Source organism: Camellia sinensis, chromosome 4 (genome assembly GCF_055761805.1).
Source record: "Camellia sinensis isolate YWXY chromosome 4, ASM5576180v1, whole genome shotgun sequence".
Taxonomy (NCBI): Eukaryota; Viridiplantae; Streptophyta; class Magnoliopsida; order Ericales; family Theaceae; genus Camellia; species Camellia sinensis.
This window is the reverse complement of record NC_138964.1, coordinates 141,624,320-141,645,911: the sequence shown is the minus strand read 5'-3', so window position 1 is coordinate 141,645,911 and position 21,592 is coordinate 141,624,320. Positions and strand designations below refer to the sequence as shown.

Sequence of the window (21,592 nt, the reverse complement as noted above, 5' to 3'; positions counted from 1 at the left end):
AATTAAAACATTCGTTAAAAATCATATTTATTTTACCATTTTATTTTGTTAGCATTCCAAATTCAAATAATAGATACAAGAATCTAGATAATTTAATATTCATTAAAGATAAAAATTAAAAATTAATAGCTTATATTTATTGGGTTAGAGCAACTCCAAGGATAAAAAAACAAAATGCCATGCAAAAGTACAAGAAAAGTACCTCTTTATATTGTCTGACTAGTTTAGTTAGTGTATACTCTTTATTTTAAATAATCAATCAAACTAACTTAACTAATTTTTTTAAAAAAATTTATTATAAACATAGGTAAATGAATAAAAATAATCTTTTTATGACATGCTGCATATGTTGACGTGGCATTTGTAAATACTTTTTGAAAAAATATATAATTAATTTATTTTTAAAAATATATATTAAATTATTTAATTTTTTTTTAAACGATCATATTTTCAAATGGTAATATACAAACACAAAACCAAATCAATTAGATGTAATATACAAACACAAAATCAACCAAAAGAATGGTACCTGATCTCATGGAGGGAGCAATTTTGGCAAGAAACCCTTTTGCCTCTCACTGAAGGCTAGATACTTGTGGAGAGTCAAAATCAAAGTAGACATTTTGCCTCTTCTGATGCAGCCTTAGAAGAGGAGAAAATTAGTTGGACTAGTAAAAATGCCTTAGGAAGATTTTTTGCCTTCTCCCTTAGAGATGCTCATAGACGAGTAGGTTTGAGATTTAGAACTTTTTAGAGATGCTCCTAGGAAATATGGGTTAAAAGTCAAAAGTTAAAATTTTTTTAGAGATGATTGGATTTGAGATTTAAATTTTTTTAAGACTGAGATTAGTATGGCTAGGGGGCCATTAGGAAATATGAATTAAAAATCAAAAGTCAAGTTTTAATTCATTTTGGATCGCAACATCCCACATACAACAGTAAAAAAAATTTAAAAAAATCTAAAAATCGATTTTAACCATCTTTGCAAAACATCTCTAAATTATGATCCTCATACTATTTTTTGTTTTTTGTTTTTTGTTTTGTTTTGTTTTGTTTTGTTTTGTTTTTTTTTTTTTTTTTTTTTTTTTTTTTTTTGAACGGGAATCCTCGTACTTGTGCACCTAATATTTGGTCCTAATATAAAAGCAATAGATGATGTTACTGGATTCGCATCATCCAATTAGCCCCACAAGTGGAAAATTTTATAATGACAACCACATCAACAAATAAATAAAATAAATAAAAATGAAAAGATCAAAGGCATAAAAACTTATATAGACCACATATTTCATGGTTTGCTGGTCCTCAAATTTGAGTGTAAAAATGATTGATCCAAAAATGAGTGTAAAATGGAAAACCCTACTTGCTCAAAAACGAATTTTAACTGTTAAACTGAAATGCAAAATGAAATTTCATCAAAAAAATAAAACAAAAACAAAAACAAAAGCAAAACAAAACAAAAAACCAAATTATATAAGATAGACTAACGGTCGGACCTATTTACAAAACTAAAACCACGTCTCACCCATAAATCTAAATTTTACAGGCCAAAATCAAACTGAACCAGGCTACACATTTTTTATTACACTTGGATTATTAAGTTCTACACATTTTTAATATTCTCATTAATTATTTTTCTTATTTACTTTCTAACATAATTCAAGTACTTTGTTTTTGTTTTTGTTTTTGTTTTTTTTTTTAAAACCTTTTTTACATCTCATATAATCCAAAAAAACAATCAAGTGACATACAATACTACAAGTGGAAGGGGAAAAAATAGAAAGAAAAAAAAAATAAAAACTTTAAATAAGAGAACAAACAAAAAAAAATCAAACTAAACGTTAGACTTACTCATGCGGACTGGATTTATGGGCGGACTCCATTTACAAACTTTCGTTTAAAATCCTAAATCATCTTTTATGAGGTAGGACAAACTGGATAGTCAAGAGAACTGAGATAAGCTATGGAATAAGTTGGTCTAGTTGAATAATATCGAGTATTTTGTCTGCAGGCCAGTTAAAGACCCCTAAAGGTAACAATAATAAGCATATGAACCCACAACACACTCTCTTATTCAACATTCAACTATGCCAACAGAATTAGAAAAGCGTATTTGTTAAATACATAATTAAGTATAATGGACAAGGCGAAAGATTTATTAATGTAGGCAGAATTTGCCAAACAACATAAAATTTGGTAACTTCTTGTCCAATATTTATTTTTTGCTTAATTAACTATTAAATTAGCACATTATTTTAAACCAGTCAAAACTTATTTTTCTTACAAACTTTGATAGTGTGTGAATAGTGCATACTACACCAACATATAATAATAATTTTTTCTTTTTTATAAGGATGAGGTGGAGACTAGAAGGAACAAGGAGTCACAACAGCCAGTATAGGAGACCTCTTGTGGACTGTCAAACCAATAGCTTCACTCATGTCCAAATCCTCTCCTCTTGCTCCATTAGGGATAGCAAAATCAAACTTGTAAACAAGATTTGCCAATGCAAGCTCATCCACTGCCATGGCAAATTGAATTCCAGGACAACCCCTTCTCCCAGCACCAAATGGAATTAGCTCGAAGTCATGCCCTTTGAAATCTATTGAAGTATTCAAGAACCTCTCGGGCCTGAATTCCTCTGGCTCATCCCATGACAATGGGTCTCTCCCAATCGCCCAAGCACTTGTAATTACTTTTTTTTGATCGGCAAAGAAAACTTTATTGATGGAGCACGTACAGGGTACAATGGGAAACATCAATAAAGAGGAGCTAAGAGCTAAAATAAGCTCAAACCTCCAGTTGGTGAGAGACCAACAAGAGAGGAAAAGGAAAAACAAACAACAAAGCAAGGGGCAAAAACTGCAGCAGAAAACAAGGCATCCCAAAGCATTACAAAACAACAAGGCTAACACTGCACTATACTGAACAAAAAACAAAAGCAAACCATCCCAGACTCATCCTTTGCACAGCAATCATCTAGCAGACCCAGCACCCACAGAGATGCACTGCAGAGCAGACCTGCAACAGATAATTCCTAGGCAACCCAGCGAAGCAGACCTTGCATCTCCATGCCACTGAACACCTCCCACCAGCTACCCACATAGCAGACCACAGATATGCATAACTGGAATAATATTGTTGGTACATTGATTGGCCCAAAGCATAATACCACAGATGCATAATACCACAGATGCATACCCAACCAACTGTGTTGTTAATATCACAAAAGCAACCCAAACAGCTTCAAGACAGATTTATATCAGCAACACAGATGCAGACCAATGGCAATCAGATACAGAATCAGACCAGAATCAGATGCATAACATAGATACAGACCAATGGCAATCAAACCAGAATCAGACCAGCAACAAAACACAGATTCAACATATGATGCAACCCAAAAACCTGCAGCAGACTCAGACCAGGGCTCAGCTACAGACCAGTGGCGAAATCAGACCAGAAATCAGACCAGCAAAACAAAAAGCCCGAAAACAGCCAATACTACACACAGAGACAGATTTGCTTCAGGTTATAAATGACATCGTGCACCGAATAATTAAAACCCTTTAAGGATGTGGCTACCCACAAAGCTACTCTAGCCTTTATTAGTTCTTCCAGAGCATTCCACTCCGGCTGTACCTTGTTAAATAAACAGTCATTTCTACTTCTCCACACTGACCACAAAACTGCTACCGGAATTATTTTCCATACAGCTAGCATCTTCTTCTTCATTCTTATACCTGCCCACGACAAAAGAAGTCCCTCTACTGTACCAGGACTTACCCATTTGTAATTCCACCAGTTCACTAAATTGGCCCACAATTTCCAGATAAAAGGGCAGTGGAGAAAAACATGGTTAACGGTCTCCAACTCAGCTCTGCAGAACACACAGAGCGCAGAGGTACTTGGACTCAACACTCCAATACGTTGCAAAAATTCAGAGCATTTTATCCTTCCTTTCCACGCTAACCAACTCAAGAATTGGACTTTGGGAGGGGCTAGATTATTCCAAATGCACCTAGTGACTGTCAAATCTACCCCTTGCCTTGCTTCCACCCACATCCAAAGTGATGCAACAGTGAACTCTTCTGACGGGTGAGCTAACCATGAACAAGAGTCTACCACCCCTTCTTGGAGGCTAGGCGCATTCCGCAGAAAATCATTAAGTTTTTGCACTTCCTCCTCTTCCCATGCTAGGAGGGGACGTCTGAAGACCAGATTCCAATCTGAAGCTGACACCTTTCTGTTGAAGAATTCAGCCAACTTCCCATCTTTTTGAACTGATAATGTGAATAATCTGGGAAAAAGCACACTCAGATTTTGGTTGAGGCACCACTTATCATTCCAGAATTGCAGTCTTCTACCATTTCCGACTACTAGCCTGAAATTTTGCAAGAAAAAATCACGCAAGGCAGTGTTGGCTCCAGCCACTGATATTATATCCTTCCATGTGTGCGACATCCATACTGAACTTATAGATAGGGGACACCATCCGCCTCCTAAACCTCCATACTTATTACATATCACTTTTTTCCACAGAGCTGTCTCCTCCTTGCCATACCTCCACCACCATTTTACTAGTAAGCACTCATTTACCTGGCTTAGATTTCTCACCCCCAACCCACCTTTATTTTTACTTAGGCATATCTCCTTCCAGTTAATTAAGTGCACTTTCTTACGAATTTCAGTCCCTCCCCAAAGGAAGTTAGCTTGAATTTTGTGAAGTACTTTTGCAATACCCACTGGCAACTTGAATAGGGAGAGGAAGTAAACTGGCAAGCTTGACAGAACGGATTTGATCAATGTTAGTCTTCCGGCAAAAGAGAGATACCTTCTCTTCCACGAAGCTAGTTTACTCTTAAACTTGTCTATCACAGGTTTCCAAGCAGCCTTTCTCCTCGGATTGGCTCCTAGTGGTAGCCCCAGATAACTCATTGGCAACTGCAATGTCATACCCCATTAACTTGACATCTTGGGTTGATCTTCGAGGAACTAGCAATGGAACAGGAGGATGCAGGCGCATAGTCTCTTTGATCACGGCTTTTAGGTAGTGAATTTTGTCCATGTCATTTTCAGTTATTATTGCTTGCCGTTGCCTATTCGTCGCACTTCGTTCTGGAGTTCTTTCAAGACTTTTGGGTGTTTCAAGAGCTCTGCCAACACCCACTCTAAAGCTGAGTATGTAGTATCAGTTCCAGCAGCAAACATATCCTACAACAAATACAAATTTAGCATTTTTTCAAATAATTCATTTGGCTTTGGCTTTTTAAACAAGAAATTTTGGTGATGCTATATCACAGTATTACCTAACAATGAGGAATTTCATATTTCAATAGTGGCGACTATATGATTAGGTTAGTGGGAGACAAAAAAAATCTCTGCCTAATAGTACTTATTGTATTTTCAACAAGAATTTTTGGTGCAAAAGCTCCCTGATTGATTTTCCAATGATAGTTTGTAGGGTAAATGAATTTTTTTTTTCCTCAAACCTCGTCATCAAATTTGTGGAGTAAGTAGCAGATATAACAGCTATTATCAACAATGAATAATCATACATTATGATAGTGAGAATTACATAGCTAAGTTAGTGAGAGACAAAAGATATACATCTAATCCAATTTATAATATTATATTAGAGTAATGCTACACTTGCCGGGGTTTTTCCCAAATTAAGCCAAATAAGTAATCTATTTCCCAAACTAGGCTTAGTTTAGACGGAATTTTCAAACTAGGCTAAAGCGCTATTACAAACCACGTTTTCACTGTTTCCAGGTCCCTTTCGCAGAAAATTTGTGAAATAGTAAAAGTGTGGTTACAAACCACACTTTTAATTAAGAAAATGTGATTACAAACCACGCTTTTAAGTTAATCATAAAGCGTGGTTTCAAATCACGCTTTTAAATAATTTTTTTTTTTTTTTAAAAAAACGTGATTTCTAACCCCGCTTTCATTGTGTTAAGAAGAAAGCGTGGTTAGAAACCACGCTTTCAATGCTGCACCAACCACACACACTCACAAGCACACACGCGCACACACACTCTCTCTCTCTCTCCCCGACACAAACACACACATGACTCACACACACACTCCCACTCAATATATATATAAATTTTAATATATATTTATAATTTAATATATATATAAATTTTATTTCATAAAATTGAAATCAATATTAAATATATAATAATAATAATTTATAATAGTAAATAATAATCAACTATATAAAATGATTACTTTTTTATTTTAAGTCTTAATTTTATTTTTTATTTTTACTGTTTAGGGATAAAATTTATTTTTTTTTTATTTTAGGGTTTAAGGTTTAAATCTTAAAATTTATTTTATTTTATTTTAGGATTTAGGATTTAGGTTTTAGGACTTATAAAAAAAAATAAATTTTAAGAATTAAACTATAAATTCTAAACCGTAAAATAAAAATAAATAAATTTTAAGAATTAAACCCAAAACCCTAAAATAAAAAAAATAAATTTTATCCCTAAACACTAAGGTAGCGTTTGTTAACATTTACGTTTTTTGTTTATGTTTATAAAAATTTTATAAATTGGTTTCTGTTTATTTTTAGAAAAACATAAATTACAAACTTGTTTGGTTTGAATAAAATGTTTAAAAAAAATTTAAAACATAAACTAAAAAATATATTTGTTCAAGCCTAAAATATTTATATTTATATTTATTATTTATGACAATGAGATCACACATATTATAAGTGAAAAAAAATTAATAAAAAAAAATATTTGAAAAAAATTTAATTGAAAAAAACGTGGTTTGTAAAAATTATTGAAAAAAAATATTGAAAAAAAAAACGTGATTTATATTTATTATGTATGACAATAGGATCACACATGTTATAATTGAAAAAAAAAATTAATTAAAAAAATAATTGCAAAAAAATTAATTGAAAAAAAAATATATTTTTCAAAAAAAATTATTTGAAAAAATTAATTGAAAACTGAAAACGTAAACTCGTTTTTTGAGTTTACGTTTTTTCCTCAAATTTATAAACTAAGACAACCATTTATAAACCAACGATTTTTCCAAAAAAAAAAAAATCAATACTTTTTACAAACCACATTTTTTCCAATTAAATTTTTTTCAAATATTTTTTTTAATTAATTTTTTTTCAATTATAATATGTGTGATCCTATTGTCCTAAATAATAAATATAAATATAAATATTTTAGGCTTGAACAAACATATTTTCTAGTTTATGTTTTAAAAATTTTTTAAACATTTTGTTCAAACCAAACACGTTTGTAATTTATGTTTTTCTAAAAATAAACAGAAACCAGTTTATAAAATTTTTATAAACATAAACCAAAAACGTAAATGTTACCAAATACTACCTTAGTGTTTAGGGATAAATTTTTTTTTTTTTTAGTTTAGGGTTTAGGGTTTAATTCTTAAAATTTATTTATTTTTATTTAAGAGTTTAGGATTTAGGGTTTAGAATTTATAGTTTAATTCTTAAAATTTATTTATTTTTATAAATCCTAAACCCTAAATCTTAAACCCTAAAATAAAAAAATAAAATAAATTTTAAGAATTAAACCTTAAACCCTAAAATAAAAAAAAAAATAAATTTTATTCCTAAAAAGTAAAATAAAAAAGTAATCATTTTCTACAGTTGATTATTATTTATTATTATAAATTATTATATATATTTAATATTGATTTCAATTTAATGAAATAAAATTTATATATATATATATATATATTAAAATTTATATATATATATATATTGAGTGTGAGTGTGTGGGAGTCATGTATGTGTTTGTGTCAGAGTGAGAGAGAGAGTGTATGTTTGTTTGTGAGTGTGTGTGTTTGGTGCAGTATTGAAAGCGTAGCAGATATTTTGCAGTGAGTAAAACTATTTGTTTTATTATGTAGAAGGAATGAATTTACAAGTTACAGGAATGAGTGTATTTATAATCTACACAAACTAACTCTGGTTCAAACTAACTAATGCATAACAAACTAATTAACTCTAGTTTATTCTGTAACTGCCTAACTATTCTGTAGACTATCTAACTGATCTGTAACTGTCTGTCAACTCAGTAGCTGGAGCTGGGAAGCTGGAGCTGGGGAAGCTGGACCAGGACTAGAAGCTTCTGGATTATGGCTAGACTCTTTAACAGGCCCCCTCAAGCTGAGAGGGATGACAGATCCCAGAAGCTTGTGCTGCAGATACAAAAACCGAGAAGAGGGAAGAGGTTTGGTGAATAAATCAGCAAGCTGATCCATGGAAGAAACATGATGAATAAGAAGTTTCTTAGCTGCAACTCTTTCTCGGACATAATGATAATCAACTTCGATATGTTTAGATCTGGCATGAAACACAGGATTGCTGGCTAAGGAAATTGCAGATAGATTATCACACCAAAGAATGGGAGCTGGAACTTTGATATGCAGATCTGACAGTAGCATGCCAAGCCAGCTTAATTCAGCAGCAGTTTGAGCAAGGGCTCTATACTCAGCCTCAGTAGAAGATCTAGACACGGTAGGCTGCTTCTTGGCGGACCAAGAAATCAAATTAGGACCTAAAAACACACAATAACCAGTGGTTGAGCGGCGGTCAAGTGAACAACCTGCCCAATCTGAGTCAGAAAAGGCATGTAAGGTAAGAGGACCAGAAGTAAACTGGAGACCTTGATGAAGAGTGCCTTTCAGATATCTGAGAATTCTTTTTACCAAAGCAAAATGACTGGTAAGAGGGGATTGAAGAAATTGACATGCATGATTAACAGCAAAAGCTAAGTCTGGACGTGTAATAGTAAGATATTGTAAGGCACCAACAAGACTACGATAGAGAGAAGGCTGAGAAAAGGGTAAATCATCAACTGAATCAGTACTAGTTTTGAGAGGCAAAGGGGAACGAGAAGATTTGCAGTTTGTCATACCAGCTTTAATCAAAATTTCAGTAGCATACTTTTGTTGAGATAAAAAATATCCTGAGGAAGAAGTAGTAACAGAGATTCCTAAAAAATAATTGATCAGCCCCAATTCCTTCATAGAAAAGGTAGAATGCATCTGAGTAATGAGAGTGGAAATATAGGAAGAATCACTGCCTGTAAGTAAAATGTCATCAACATAGATTAAAAGAATAGTGATAGCATGAGAAGTCTTTTTAACAAATAGAGAGGAATCACAATGACTAGCTTGAAAACCTTGAGTAAGAAGAAAAGAGGAAAAAGTAGAGAACCAGGCCCTAGGTGCTTGTTTGAGGCCATACAAGGCTTTATTGAGTTTGCACACTAGGGAAGGTTTGTTTGGATCAACAAAACCAAGAGGTTGATGCATATACACTTCTTCCTCTAAAATACCATGAAGAAAGGCATTTGAAATGGCCAGCTGTTTAATGGACCATAAAAAATGAAGAGCCAAACAGAGAAGAATTCTGATAGTAGGTTGCTTGGCAACAGGACTAAATGTTTCAAAGTAATCAATACCCTCAGTTTGAAGAAACCCTTTTGCAACCAATCGGGCTTTATGCCGAGCAATAGTCCCATCAGAATTTTTCTTAAGGCGAAAAACCCATTTACAACCAATAGCCTTTTTGTTGGGAGGAAGATGGACCAAAGTCCAAGTACCTTGTTTAATCAAGGCAGTGTATTCCTCCTTCATGGCAGTGGTCCATGCACTGGATTGAGAGGCCTCCTGATAGGATTGAGGCTCAGTATACTCAGAAGAGGTGAGAAAACACTGGTGCAAAGATTTAGACCGAGTGAGCATGGGATGAATGTTAGGAGGAGAATTGGAGTGGATAGGAGTAGAGGAAGAAATAGGAGGTAAAAGAACAGATAAGGAAGAGATGGGAATTGGAGGCTGAGAAGTAGGCTTAGAAGTAGGCTTAGAGATAGAAGAAGAAGGAAGCAAATCAGCAGACTGAGACAGAGTAGCAGCAGAGTTAGACAAACCAGTAGCAGACTGAGGCAAACCAGCAGTTGGAGCAGAAACAGCAGGCAGACTGCCAAGAAGAGCAGCAGTGGCTGGAACAGAATCAAAGTGACCAAAAACAATTGGAGCTGGTGAATGTGGTGAGATCTGAGACTGTGGTGAATTTGGTGACTGTGGGGATTGAGTTGAAGCAGGACTTGGTGTTTGTGACTGTGCTGAAGTGTGGGACTGTGACTGAGCTGAAACAGAAAAATCTGCAGATGGAGCAGACCAGAAAAATGAGGTCAGCTGGGGCAAAGATGGAGTAGCAGGCTTAACTAATGGAGAAGAAGCAAAAGGAAAGACATCTTCATCAAAAACAACATGTCTGGAAATATGAATTTGTCCAGTAGTAGGATCAAGACATCTATAGCCCTTGGTAGATGAAATGTAACCAAGAAACACACAAGGCACAGACCTAGGTTGAAGTTTATTAGAAACATAAGGTTTAAGCCATGGATAACATCTGCAACCAAAAGTTCTGAGCAATGTATAATCAGGAGCATGGTGGTACAACATTTCAAAGGGAGTAAGAAAATTGATCTTAGCTGTAGGAAGTCTATTAATGAGATAAACAGATGTGGCAAGGGCATCAAACCAATAAGCAAGAGGCAAGGCAGAGTGATGCATAAGAGCAACAGTAGTCTCTATGAGATGTCGATGTTTCCTCTCTGCTACTCCATTTTGAGCAGGTGTGTGAGGACAACTTAACTGATGTTGAATACCATGATGCTTTAGGAAATCATGAAACTTGGTGCTAAGATATTCACCACCATTGTCACTTCTTAACACTTGTAATTGAGTTGAGAATTGTGTTTCAACAAATGCTTTAAATTCCAAAAATTTATGAAAAACTTCACTTTTATAATGGAGAGGAAACAACCATGTAAACTTGCTATAGTCATCAATGAACAACACATAATATTTGTAGGAAGAAGCAGAGGAAGTAAATGGTCCCCATACATCAGAGTGAATAAGAGCTAATGGCTTATTGACTGTAGAATTAGACAAGCTAAAAGGAAGTCTATGACTTTTGGAAACACAGCAATGAGAGCACATTTTATTATCAATACTGGATGAAACATTTACAGATGAAGAAGGGTTCAAATGATGTGTCATAATGTGCTGAAGTTTCCTTGAAGAAGGATGGCCTAATCTAAAGTGCCAATGAGAAGAGTTAACAATGGATTGGAAACAAGCTGGTGATGCAGAAGATGGAGCAGTACTAGGGAGATGATAAAGACCATGGGAATGAAGACCTTTACATAGCACCTTCTTGGTACTCTTGTCCTGTATAATGAACATATCTTTGTCAAAAGTGATAGTGCAATGATTATCAGAAATAAGCTGATGAACAGAAATTAAGTTGGAAGATATGGCAGGTACATGAAGCATGTTTGAGAGATGGAAAGGAAAAGAAGGAGTGGGGAGAAGACCTTGACCAGTGTGATGAATAGGTAATGCAGTTCCATCACCAACAGTAACCTGCTCATGTCCATGATATGGTTGATAGGAAGATAGGTTGTTCAAGTCATTTGTGATATGACTAGTAGCTGCAGAATCAAGAAACCAGTTGGTAGAAGCACTGTCAGCAGGAGAACTAGTAGCAAACTGATTTGTATTGGTAATATAGGCTTGATGAGTTTGAGGCCTTGAAGAGTGGAAAGAAGATGTGTCCAATCTGTACCAACACTCTAATGCTGAGTGATTCAATTTTCCACAGATCTGACAAATTAGTTGAGAAGAATGAGGATGAGAATGGGAAGTAGCAGAGTGTGCAGTAGAACCAGTAGAACTTGAATGATAGAACTGAGGTCCTGTGTGACCTTGGCCTGGATGACCTGAAGTAGAAGATCTGCCTTTTCCTCGAAGTAAAGCATTGCTAGAACTAGAATTTCCTCCTTTAAAAAATCTGCTACCAGTTCTTCCTCCTCCTCGACCTCTGTAAGAGCCACCTCTAAAACCACCTCTAGAAGAAGTGCTGGAAACATGATATGCAAAAGGTAGTTCTAAAGCAAGAGCTTGCTTAGATGCAGCTTCAACATGAATTGATTCAGAATTTAATAGGGAACAGAGCTCTCCAATGGAAATAGTTTCAACTCTAGTTCTGATGGCTGTTTTGAATGCATTATATTCATCAGGCAAGCCATTAAGAATTAGGAGAACCAGATCCTCATCATCAACAGGTGATGCAGCTAAAGCCAATTGATCAGCAATAGACTTGATCTGAGTCAGATAAGTATCCATTGTGTGGCCTTTTTTCACAATTTGACTAAGTTTATTCTTCAACTGGTGAATATGTGAGCGTGACAAAGAGGTGAACCGTTTGAGAAGAACACTCCATACTTCATGACTTGTGGAACAATGTAACACAGATGTGAAGATAGATGGTGAGAGAGTTGCAGTTAAGCAACTGAGAAGATGAGAGTCTATCAAAATCCAATTTGTATAATCTGGATTCTGAATCTCATGATTGTGTGCATCAACAATAGTAGATGATGGACATTCCTGTGTACCATCAACAAAACTGAGAAGCTGAGTAGCTTTCAGAATATTATGAACTTGATTCTTCCAGATAATGAAATTTGTGGCATCAAGTTTGACAGTGACGAAGGCATTCAGATTTGTAATGAGTAGTGCAAGATTTGAAGGTATAGAAGATGAAGAAGAAGATACAGCAGAAGAGGACAGATGCAGAGACGGCAGGGAAGATGCCATTGATGAATTCTCAAGACCTAATGCTCGCAAGAGATAGGAGCTCTGATACCATGACAGATAGCAGATATTTTGCAGTGAGTAAAACTATTTGTTTTATTATGTAGAAGGAATGAATTTACAAGTTACAGGAATGAGTGTATTTATAATCTACACAAACTAACTCTGGTTCAAACTAACTAATGCATAACAAACTAATTAACTCTAGTTTATTCTGTAACTGCCTAACTATTCTGTAGACTATCTAACTGATCTGTAACTGTCTGTCAACTCAGTAGCTGGAGCTGGGAAGCTGGAGCTGGGGAAGCTGGACCAGGACTAGAAGCTTCTGGATTATGGCTAGACTCTTTAACACTAACCACGCTTTCTTCACAACACAGTGAAAGCGTGTTTAGAAACCACGTTTTTTGAAGAAAAAAAAAATTAAAAGTACGGTTTTAAACCACGTTTTATGATTAATTTAAAAGTGTGGTTTGTAACCACGTCTTCCTAATTAAAAGCGTGATTTGTAACCACGGTTTTACTATTTCACAAATTTTCCGTGAGAGGGGCCTGGAAACTGTGAAAGCGTGATTTATAATAGCGCTTTACCTTAGTTTGGGAATTCGGTCTAAACTAGGCGTAGTTTGAAAAATAAGTTACTAATTTAGCTTAATTTGGGAAAAGCCCCACACTTGCCATCTTTTTATACCACCTTCAATTTATTACCTTATGTGTTAGCACATTATTTGACATAAATATGAGTGGTGAGATCCATTACGCAAATGATGAGTTAACAAAAAGATGATAAGTATAGTATTATTAATCATTAATCAGTGACATTACATAAGATAGTGTGCCTGTTAGACAATATTCATGTTCACGTTTGATCAAAGTGATTCATAAGTACGTTTTTTTATTTTGTTAAAAGAGAACAAGAAAGAAAAGGAAGGTCAAGTCTTACCAAGATGAGTGCTTTGATGCTATCCCTATCAACAGGAAAGCCAACCTTATTATCTCTTTGAATATCAAGCAACACATCTACAAAGTCTTGTTGAATTTCATCACCACCATCATGATCCGCTCTCTCACCACCACTTTTCTCTCTCCTCAAATCCATATGTTCTTCAACTACACTCTCTAAAAAATCATCCAACTCCTTAGCAACTCTATCCACTCTCTTATACAAACCATTGAAACTATTCACCCAAGCAAGCCATGGAATATAGTCTCCCAAATTAAATACACCCAACAACTCTACAAACTCTCCCAAAAGCTCCTTAAACTTTCTCCCACTGTGTTTCCTCCCCAAGGCCACCCTACACACCACACCATTTGTAAGCGACACTAACATTTCGCTCAAATTCACAGTTGTTGAAGATGAAGAAGAACATAATTGCTTGATCTTCTCTATCATAAGGGCCGTTTCTTCTTCTCTCACAGCACAGAAAGACCGTACCTATTGGAAAGGAGGGGTTAGAAAAAATAATTGATGTAAATTAAATGAAAAACTTATAGCAATATAGAGATAATCCAAAATGATAGAAATATTTATTCTTTTAGTATGTGACTCAGTGCGCTCATAAACGTGCACTTGTAAATGTAATTGTGTTACGATTAATTTTGTGTCATTTCAAAATCGAATGTGAAATTAACGATTTGACTTGCATTCATTACATATTAAGAAAAATTATATCGATAGTGTCTATATTTTATCCTTATAATTTCAAATAGCTCAGTTTCAACTATTAATTTTATATTTTGCATTAATTTGATCTAATTGATAACACCAATTAGAATTTTTTAATTTTTTCATAAAAATGGTCACTTAGTTGGTTGAGGATAACTCGAATTTATAATTTTACCAATAAAAGTATAACACATACCGTCATCTACACATTTTCCGTAAAATAACATTAACAATTGTAATCAATTGGACCAAATTAAGACAAAATCGTAAAATTATTATCAAAATTGAGACAATTAAAATTATAAAAAATAAAAAATGACACAAAAACCAAAATATAAGAACTTTTATAATAATATTTGGACAAAGGTAAAAGATTGAGGAGGAAAAAACAACACTAAAAAAGAAGCTCCTTTCTTATTGAAAACCTGAAATAAATTCCTATTAATCATCTCATGCAATCATATCAATTTATTAATTGAAAATAACATTTTGTTTATGCAATTGACTCATGAAATAAGCTATACACAAAAACCCAACTGTCAGACTACTAACAAGTTTATAGAAAATTGTAAGGTGACTAGGATTGCTCTATTTATGTTCTACATGGTTGATTTTGTCCTTATTATTTAGCAAATAAATTTGTATTTTAAAATGATACAATGAAAAAAATTAAATAATTAGAGTACCCGCTTGTTGTTTAGGAGCTGCAGCACACATAAGCTCCTCATCCGCCTCCAATACTCGCCATAGCGCACGAAACCCACGTCCTTGGCTTCATAAAAGAGCTTGCTAGCAATGCTCAGATTAGGCCGGTCGCAGAAAGTGAGGTCATGGGTTTTCATGATTTCCTGCGCTGCTTCTGCAGACGAGATCACGAGAACTGGCATGCTACCAAATTGAAGTAGCATGAGAGGTCCGTGTTTTTGGGATAGCGATAGGAGAGAGCGGTGAGGGAATTGGCCCATTTGGTGGAGGTTTCCGATGATTGGGAGCTTTGAGGGAGATGGTGGTAGGTTTTTGTGTGGTTTTTGGGTGGTGGATAGCCATTTGAGAAGGAGAAGTGTGAAGAAAGACAAGGGAAGAAGAGAGAGAAAGAAGGGATGCAATAAAGAAAACATTTTTTTGTTTCTCTATATGAGTTGCAATTTCAAACTTGAAAATTGTGTGTATGTGCATGCAAGTCAAGATTTGTTTGGCTGAGTATGTGTGTTATATATACACACATTTGTGAGTATGCTACAAAAATCAACTATTGAATATAAGAAAAAAATAAAATAAAAAATGGAGTACTTTTGTGTAGGTCCTAATAAGTGAATTTATTGTTTAATAGGTTCTAGGAGAAAATTTTGTCATAAAAAAAATCACTAATTGTAAGTTTTAGCAACAATTTATAAAAATCATGACAAAAAAAGTCACTAATTGTCAATTTTTAGCGACTTATATAAAAAAATTGTCACAAAAAAATTATTTTTAGTGACACTTTTATCAAGATTTATTTTTAATAAGATTTTATGGAAATTAAGTCCGACTATTAAGACCTAAGTCTTAATAGTTGGACTATTTATCCAAAAAAAATTAACAAATTTAAAATTCAAAATCAATACTACACTTGTATAGAGCCAGTTGTAAAATGATAATTTGATAATAGAAAAAAAATGACTGTTTATATCAAAAGAGTTATATGTTCTCTATATAATAATATGGATATACATATATTTAGAAATGTAAATATCAGTTTTATTATTAATCGCTGGGAAAAGTTTCAAATGTTCCAACGACATTTCAAGTTATTGACTATATGTAGAGTGTCAAGCATGGTGGCCTAGCCTAATTGGTCACCATGTTTTCCAGGTTTAATCCCAATGAGGTTGTAGGTTCAATTCTTTTTAGGTGGGTTGAATTAAGAGAGTGCAAATACTTAGATGCTTGCCAAGGGTAAAAAAATTTTCCCTCATAGGTACTAATCTAACAACTAATATTTGTCCATCCAAATAAAAAAAATGTATCTATATATATATATATAGAGTTTCAGTAGGATTTGGTTTCTTTCTAATAGTAAGGACTAGAGTGGTCTAGTTTGTGAGCTATGAACGCAATTTGTGCCTATCTGATTAATGTTAGGGATTATGAAAAAAATATCATGAACATAATTTACATCTACAATAAAATATGACATTGATTAAAGGATAAAAATTTTCAGGATACATTTAATTATATTTTTTTTTCATGATTCCTATATTATTCATCTGTTAAGAGCCAAAGAAGACCTAACGGTCAACGCCTTTATTTATGATTAGTCTTTCTGTTTGACCCAAAAAATAAACCGAGAAATCACCGGATCTGGGATACTGCTATGACCCTCCATCCCGAGCCAGTTTCATAATCGAAGCTATTTACATTGTATGGGTGGTTGAGTAAAATATTTATATAAAAAATTAAATTAATCAAATATTTGTAATTATAATAAATAATTTATTATCAAAATCATATTTGTTGTTTGTATTTTTAAAAATAAATGTAACATTTTTATGTAATTATAAATGTCTGATTAATCTGATTTTTTTTCATAGATGATCTACTTGATAAACTATACAATATAAACAATTTTCATTATCAAAATAGACCCAAAGGTACAACAATATCCCTATCTTCAAAATCACGAAAAAACTATTAGGTGATTCTGGGATATGACGTGGTGATATTTACCAATCACTAAATATCATGCTTTCTTGTTGTTTCCATACCTAATATAAAGTTGTGAGTTCTACTCGTTTCACTAATTACTATACTGTTTTTTGGGATATCATTTAATCATGTCTCATGATCACCAAATAACTTTTCTAATAGAAGACTATACTATTTTTTGGGTATCATTTAACCATGTCTCATGATCATCAAATAACTTTTCTAATAGAAGACATGAGCAAAAAAGGAACCATATTAAAGTGAGTGGATGACAATTGCACTAAATTTAAATTTATTTTATTATATCTATAAATTTTTATGATTTTAAAAAAATAATCAATTTGCACCAAAATTTTGAAATATGTTTGTTTACATATAGCCTCTTATAAAATATATAGAAAACAAAATTCAATTTGGCCCTAAGATTTTATTTTTGCCCCATTTGGAACGCTACTTCTTTTGATTGACAGATAAAAAATAAAATAAAATTGTGCATGATTCTAAATAAGATTTTATGTGAATAAAAATCATATTCATGTCTTCGTCTATCAAATAATTAGGTACAAAATGATGTGGTATTTGCAATTGTTTCACACCAAAACTAGAACATCCATTAGAGCATCTCCAACTTATCTTCTATTTCTTTATTTTTGAAGGATTTTCATCTCTAACCCATTCTCTAAATCCATCTCCATTTGGGAGGAAGATGGGTTGATCCTCCATATTTGGAGGAATGATGAAAAACAGAGGAGCAACTCTAAATCACTATTCATTTTATATTTTTAATTATATTACAAATAACTTTTAATATGTAAATTTAATTTTTATAGAATTGGTATCATTAAAAAGAGTGATGATTTGTGATTGGAGTTTGGATGAATAGTGATATACTCCATAATTGAGGGCGTTGGATTGGAGATGCTTAGTATTCTTTATAATTTAAAAAGTAACTCCCATTCTTGCTGAGTTTTTTTTTATTACTTTTTTTTAATAGAAATTATAAATATATATTATTTCATTAACAAAAACAATCTTAGTAAAATATAAATTCAAAGCCATTAGCTACTGGTGATGCCATGCATTTTCATTTTTTTCCCCATTTAGAAAACATATTATTTTATTTGAACCGTTGTATTATATATAGACATGCATTTTTTTAAAAAGTAGGGAGTAAAAAAGAAATTCAATACCATTAGTTAATTTAAGGTGTAAATTTGGCCTGCCTCTATTCGGGCCAAGCTCAGGTTGGCCTATGACGGGTCTCGTGGCTTCGCCAAAATTCAAGCCGACCCGGCCCACAGACCAGAAAATTAGGCCTAGGCCATAGGCTCAGGCTTGGGCAGGTTGGGCCGATGGGCCATAGGCTCAGGCTTGGGCAGGTCTTGAACATTTTTTTTCTATTTTTTTCACTAAAAATTTATTTTTTTCCACCAAAAATGACACTGGGTTTCGGGCGGGTCAGGCCTCTGACCAGGCTATGAGTGAGCCTTGAGCGGGTAGATGGGACTTTAAAATGATGGTCCAGGCCCAGGTCTAGGGTCTCTGGTCAGGCTCGAGCCCAGGCCTAATCAAACCTGGCCCACCCTAGGTCTAATCGAGCTCGGCCCACCTCAGGCCGCTGACCATATTTATACTCTTAGCTAATGTTAATGTCATGGATGCATGTGGAACCCTATCATCCAATAGATTTCGATCTCTATGTAATGTTGATTTTGTTGCAATAATTTAACGCATTATGTTTAAAATTAAGGGTAACTTCTTTATGTTTGGGTCATTTTTTTACTTTAGCTTAATTTATTTTATTTATTTATTTTGACTCTTCATGTTTTAAATTTTTTCCAATTCATTTGTAAAGCTAACTTATGTTCAAAATTAGACAAAAAATGTCATGATACTGCCATATAATATAAAAATATATTATTATATTGGGGTTTGAATTTGTATCAGATATCTGAGTTATATATAATAAAATATTTTTATGTCATGTGATTGGTAATGTGTCATTTTCTGTCCAATTTTGAATAGAAGTTAGCTTTACAGTAAATTGAGAAAAACTTGAAACATGAAACGTCAAAAGTGAAAAAAAAAAAAGAAAAGAAAAAAAAGAAAAAGAAAAAAGAGTAACTTTCGGATCCAAAGTGGAAAATTGACCAAACATAAAAGGACAAAGTATAATTTATCTTATAATAAAAGAAAAATTACGTCATTTTATGATGTATGATTTTAATATCATTTTATTTCAATTTTAAATAAAAGAAAAATTATATATTTTATTGGCATATTTTATTATGTTAAAAAAATATTAAGGAAATTTTTTTAAAAAAAAAATCTTAAAGTTTGATTATTGTTACAAAATAATTATAAGTTTTTAATTTTTTTAATTTGTTTTCAATACAAATCATTAGCCTAATTCCATTAAGTAAAACTGACGAAAAATGATATTTTAGTTATTAAACTCAACAAGTTTTTAATTTTATCAATTTAAATTATAATCTTTTGTTTTATTTTCAATCTAGACCAGTAGCCTATTTTCGTTAAATAAAACAAATGAAAAATAATTTTTTAATCATCAAACTCAATGTATGTACACATAAAATGTCTAAAATACGTTTTTTTGGTTGAGTTTAATAACCAAAATGTAATTTTTCCAAACGATTTTTCTTAATAGAAAGAGACAAATGATTTAAATTGAAAAAAAATTAAAAAAATTAAATTTAAATTCATAAAATTAAAAATTATTTTTTTACAAAGGTCATTTTTTATTTTATTTTATAATTTCTTCAAAATACAATAAAATTATTGCATAAAACTATGACATATATAAATCAAACTCCCATCTATTATGAAAATGGACTTTACATTGATGTCGTGTCGTGCGGCCTTTCGGACACTCGGCTAAAAGTTAGTTTTTTCATTTTTTTTTTTTAGGTTACATCATTTTTCTTTTCTTTTTTTTTTTGTATATTTTTTATAAAAAAAATCAAAAAAATCAACTTTTAACCTATTTTCCCAAACAATTCTAGTCTTAAGAAAAACGTGCCTCTTGTAGTGGTACATGACATATAACTAATTTTAGATCCGTGGTTTTGTTTTTTTGTGTTTTAGTTTTTTTTTATTATTTTATTTCAACTTGCGATTTCAATATTTCAATGTGAAATTGAATGTTGAAAACGTAATTAATTAGTAGTGTTGGGTCAATTGAAGTAATGCTGCATTGGTGGGCTGGGGGTGGGTGGAAAACAACTCTACCTTGTTGATGTATGTCTCTGGCCTCACTGTGGTGTTTTTGGTTGGTTGTTCTGTCTTTGCGGTTGGATTCTCTCCAACTTTGTTGGTGTGCTAGCAGATGATAGGGCGGTCTTATCGGTGTCAACCTAGTTGGGACTGGTTTGTTCCGCTTTGATGCTCTTTGCACTCATCGCTCTCGTCATTGATGTATTTTTCTTTTGGTTCATCAATAAATTTTATCTTTTGCTGATAAAAAAAATATGGCTACTGTTGAACACTTTGTTTCTTGTTTTTTGTCCATGGAATTTGATAGACAACCACACAAAGATGATAATGGTGCACCAGCAGTAGCTAAGCATAGCTCCTCAACAGCTTCATCATCAACAACACGTGTGAAGAATAGTTAGAAATTATACAAGTTGTATTTGTTAGTTACAGAATATAGATACATTGAATATATATGTATTAGAGTTAGTTACAACTATCGTGACAAATTTGTATGTATATGAGCTCTACTCATATCATCAAATAATGAGAATCATTTTCAGCTTTTTCCACATGGTATCATAACAGATATGGCTTCCTCCACGTCCATGGTTTCTACAGCCACCATAGCTTCATCTTCTTGATCTTCTATTGTTATCCCTGCAAATCTGACTTTGTTCATCTCCAATTTATCTTCATTGATTACTGTTAAGCTAGATAGATCAAATTTTTTGATATGGAAAAGCCAGATTCAGAATATTCTACTTGTCACAGGGCTTCTCAGTTATGTTGATGGTCCTACACCATGTCCACCAACCACGATCACAGATGAGACGGGATCTGAAATATCTAGTCCAGATTGAATGCACTGGGAGTTTATCAATGCACATCTACAAAGTTGTGTCACGACCCACCCCGTGCCTAAGGTTGGATTCACAACTAATTGAATTCTAAAATTTTTAAGATTAATTTGAAATAACTAAATTAAATAATACAGCGGAATGAAATAAAATATGTAGATAAACATCTGAAACGTAAAAAAAAAAAGATGATGTTCATCTCAAGTCTAGATCATGATTAATGGGGTAATCACCTTTACTCTTCTCGCGTGCTACACTTGAGGATTGTTTACCTTGGTTAAGAATGGTAGGTGTGCCTGCTTGTTTACACCGATTTTTCTTTTTTCGTGTTTAACGCATTAAGATTTCGAGTTACTCGGTTAAAACGTCAGGTACGCTTGGGGTTCACACCACCCTCCTCCTTCTCTGTGTGAGACGTAGTTTGGCATGAAGCTTTTCACCCTCTCTATGTGCGACGTAGTTTGGCTTGTATCTTTTGCACCCTTCCTACATGAGG

The 21,592-nt window shown here is 33.2% G+C and overlaps 1 protein-coding gene across 1 annotated transcript; it reads right to left on the bottom strand.

The window, feature by feature from the left end:
• Nucleotides 1–2,135: 2,135 nt before the first annotated feature.
• LOC114272617 (cytochrome P450 736A117) lies at nt 2,136–15,583 on the bottom strand. Its single transcript, XM_082866346.1, is given in 5 exon segments — nt 2,136–2,695; nt 4,912–5,094; nt 5,097–5,214; nt 13,613–14,107; nt 15,025–15,583. Coding segments are annotated over 5 exon segments (1,557 nt in total). The 5' UTR covers nt 15,457–15,583; the 3' UTR covers nt 2,136–2,366.
• Between the last annotated feature and the right edge of the window lie 6,009 nt (nt 15,584–21,592).